General features: G+C 35.3%; 1 protein-coding gene across 1 annotated transcript; it reads left to right on the forward strand.

The window, feature by feature from the left end:
• Nucleotides 1-243: 243 nt before the first annotated feature.
• On the forward strand, nucleotides 244-1,239 carry LOC111898285 (non-specific lipid-transfer protein). Its single transcript, XM_023894205.3, has 2 exons — nucleotides 244-659; nucleotides 1,078-1,239. The coding sequence occupies exons 1-2, from the start codon at nucleotides 316-318 to the stop codon at nucleotides 1,085-1,087; spliced, it is 354 nt and encodes a 117-aa protein (XP_023749973.1). The 5' UTR covers nucleotides 244-315; the 3' UTR covers nucleotides 1,088-1,239.
• Nucleotides 1,240-1,482: the final 243 nt, after the last annotated feature.

A 1,482-nucleotide genomic window follows, 5' to 3' on the forward strand; every position in this document is an offset into this window, starting at 1 on the left:
TGTGTACAAAAGTTTTATATTTTATACCTTCTAAAATTCAAGATATATAACTAATATGTTTTATAATATAGTGTACTAAACATGGTAAGTGATTCATTTAGTGTCATATAATAGTACAACATTTATTTAACATGCATGGATTCTACCAAAATTTAGGGCCTTTAATTATGAAACCATATGCACATTCACATACATAGAAATCGTTATAAATACGCGGTACCCTCCATAACCTTTTCTTGCATCAAACCTATATACGCAAAAGAGAGCTATCTTGTGTTAATTAGGCTTTTAATTTGACTGAAGTTCAGTTGAACTATGGCAGTGACAATAATTAAGGTCTTATGTGTTGTGGTGACTTGCATGGTGTTCTCGGCACCCTATGCAGAGGCTGCTATTACCTGCGGTCAGGTGGTGAGCAAGATGTTGCCATGCCTAGCCTACCTGAGGACCGGTGGTGCAGTGCCACCACCATGTTGCAGTGGTCTTAAGAGTCTGAAGGCTGCCACTCAAGCAACCCCCGACCTCAAGACTGCGTGTGGTTGCCTGAAAACTGCTTATACACAATATGCTGGCATCAATCCTAGCATTGCCGTCGGCCTTCCAGCAAAGTGTGGTGTTAATCTTCCTTTTAAGTTCAGCCCCGACATCGACTGCTCCAAGTATGTCGTCCTATTTATACATTTTTATATTTCATTATCTAAACGTAATGTTAAGCTTCATCTTTTCGTCTTATAATAGATCTAAAATAGTAATATTCCGCTAAACTAGATATAGCTAGCGTCGACTAGACACATCAACCTATCATACTATTTTTTTATCTTCAAAAAGCCCAGTATGTTTCATTTTATATCATCCCAAACCATTAGTTTCCTTATTCTTTTGGCACCAACCGAAATCAATTTTACATTTTCCTTCGTTAATAATCGTTGTAGATATTTTTTATTTTAATTATGAACCATAAGGGTTTTAGATAATTATTATCAAAACGACCTTAATATATAATTATTAGTTGAACAAATTATTAAACTATATTTTAACCCGAAGATGATATTTATTTTTTGTGATTGGTTGTTACAGGGTACACTAAGATCCATCCAGAGACATATGGGATGCGAGATTTAAAAACATATACCATATACTATATATTAAAATAAATATGGAAAACCATGTTTTCCCTTGTGTTGTCTTTTGTTATATGTACTGTCATCGTTATGCTATAAGCTTTGGAGTTGCCGTCCATTGATCTTTATCTATATATTTCTATTAAATAGGTGTATTTCAACGAGCGTGTGTGAGAGAAAAAGAGACAACGTTGTATTTAGGATAGTTCTGTCAAATCGGGTCGTCGTGTCGTGTTTTTGTCTGACACAACACGACACGACAATGTTTTTTGTAATACGAACACGACACGACACGATGTCGTGTTTTTTTTTCACTAACACGAGAACGAACCAATTAAAAAACGACAACACGACACGACAT

Source organism: Lactuca sativa, chromosome 9 (genome assembly GCF_002870075.4).
Source record: "Lactuca sativa cultivar Salinas chromosome 9, Lsat_Salinas_v11, whole genome shotgun sequence".
NCBI lineage: Eukaryota > Viridiplantae > Streptophyta > Magnoliopsida > Asterales > Asteraceae > Lactuca > Lactuca sativa.

What these genes read in the sequence shown, in the direction of transcription:
- LOC111898285 (XM_023894205.3), top strand. Translation starts at nt 316, where the DNA reads ATGGCAGTGACAATAATTAAGGTCTTATGTGTTGTGGTGACTTGCATG.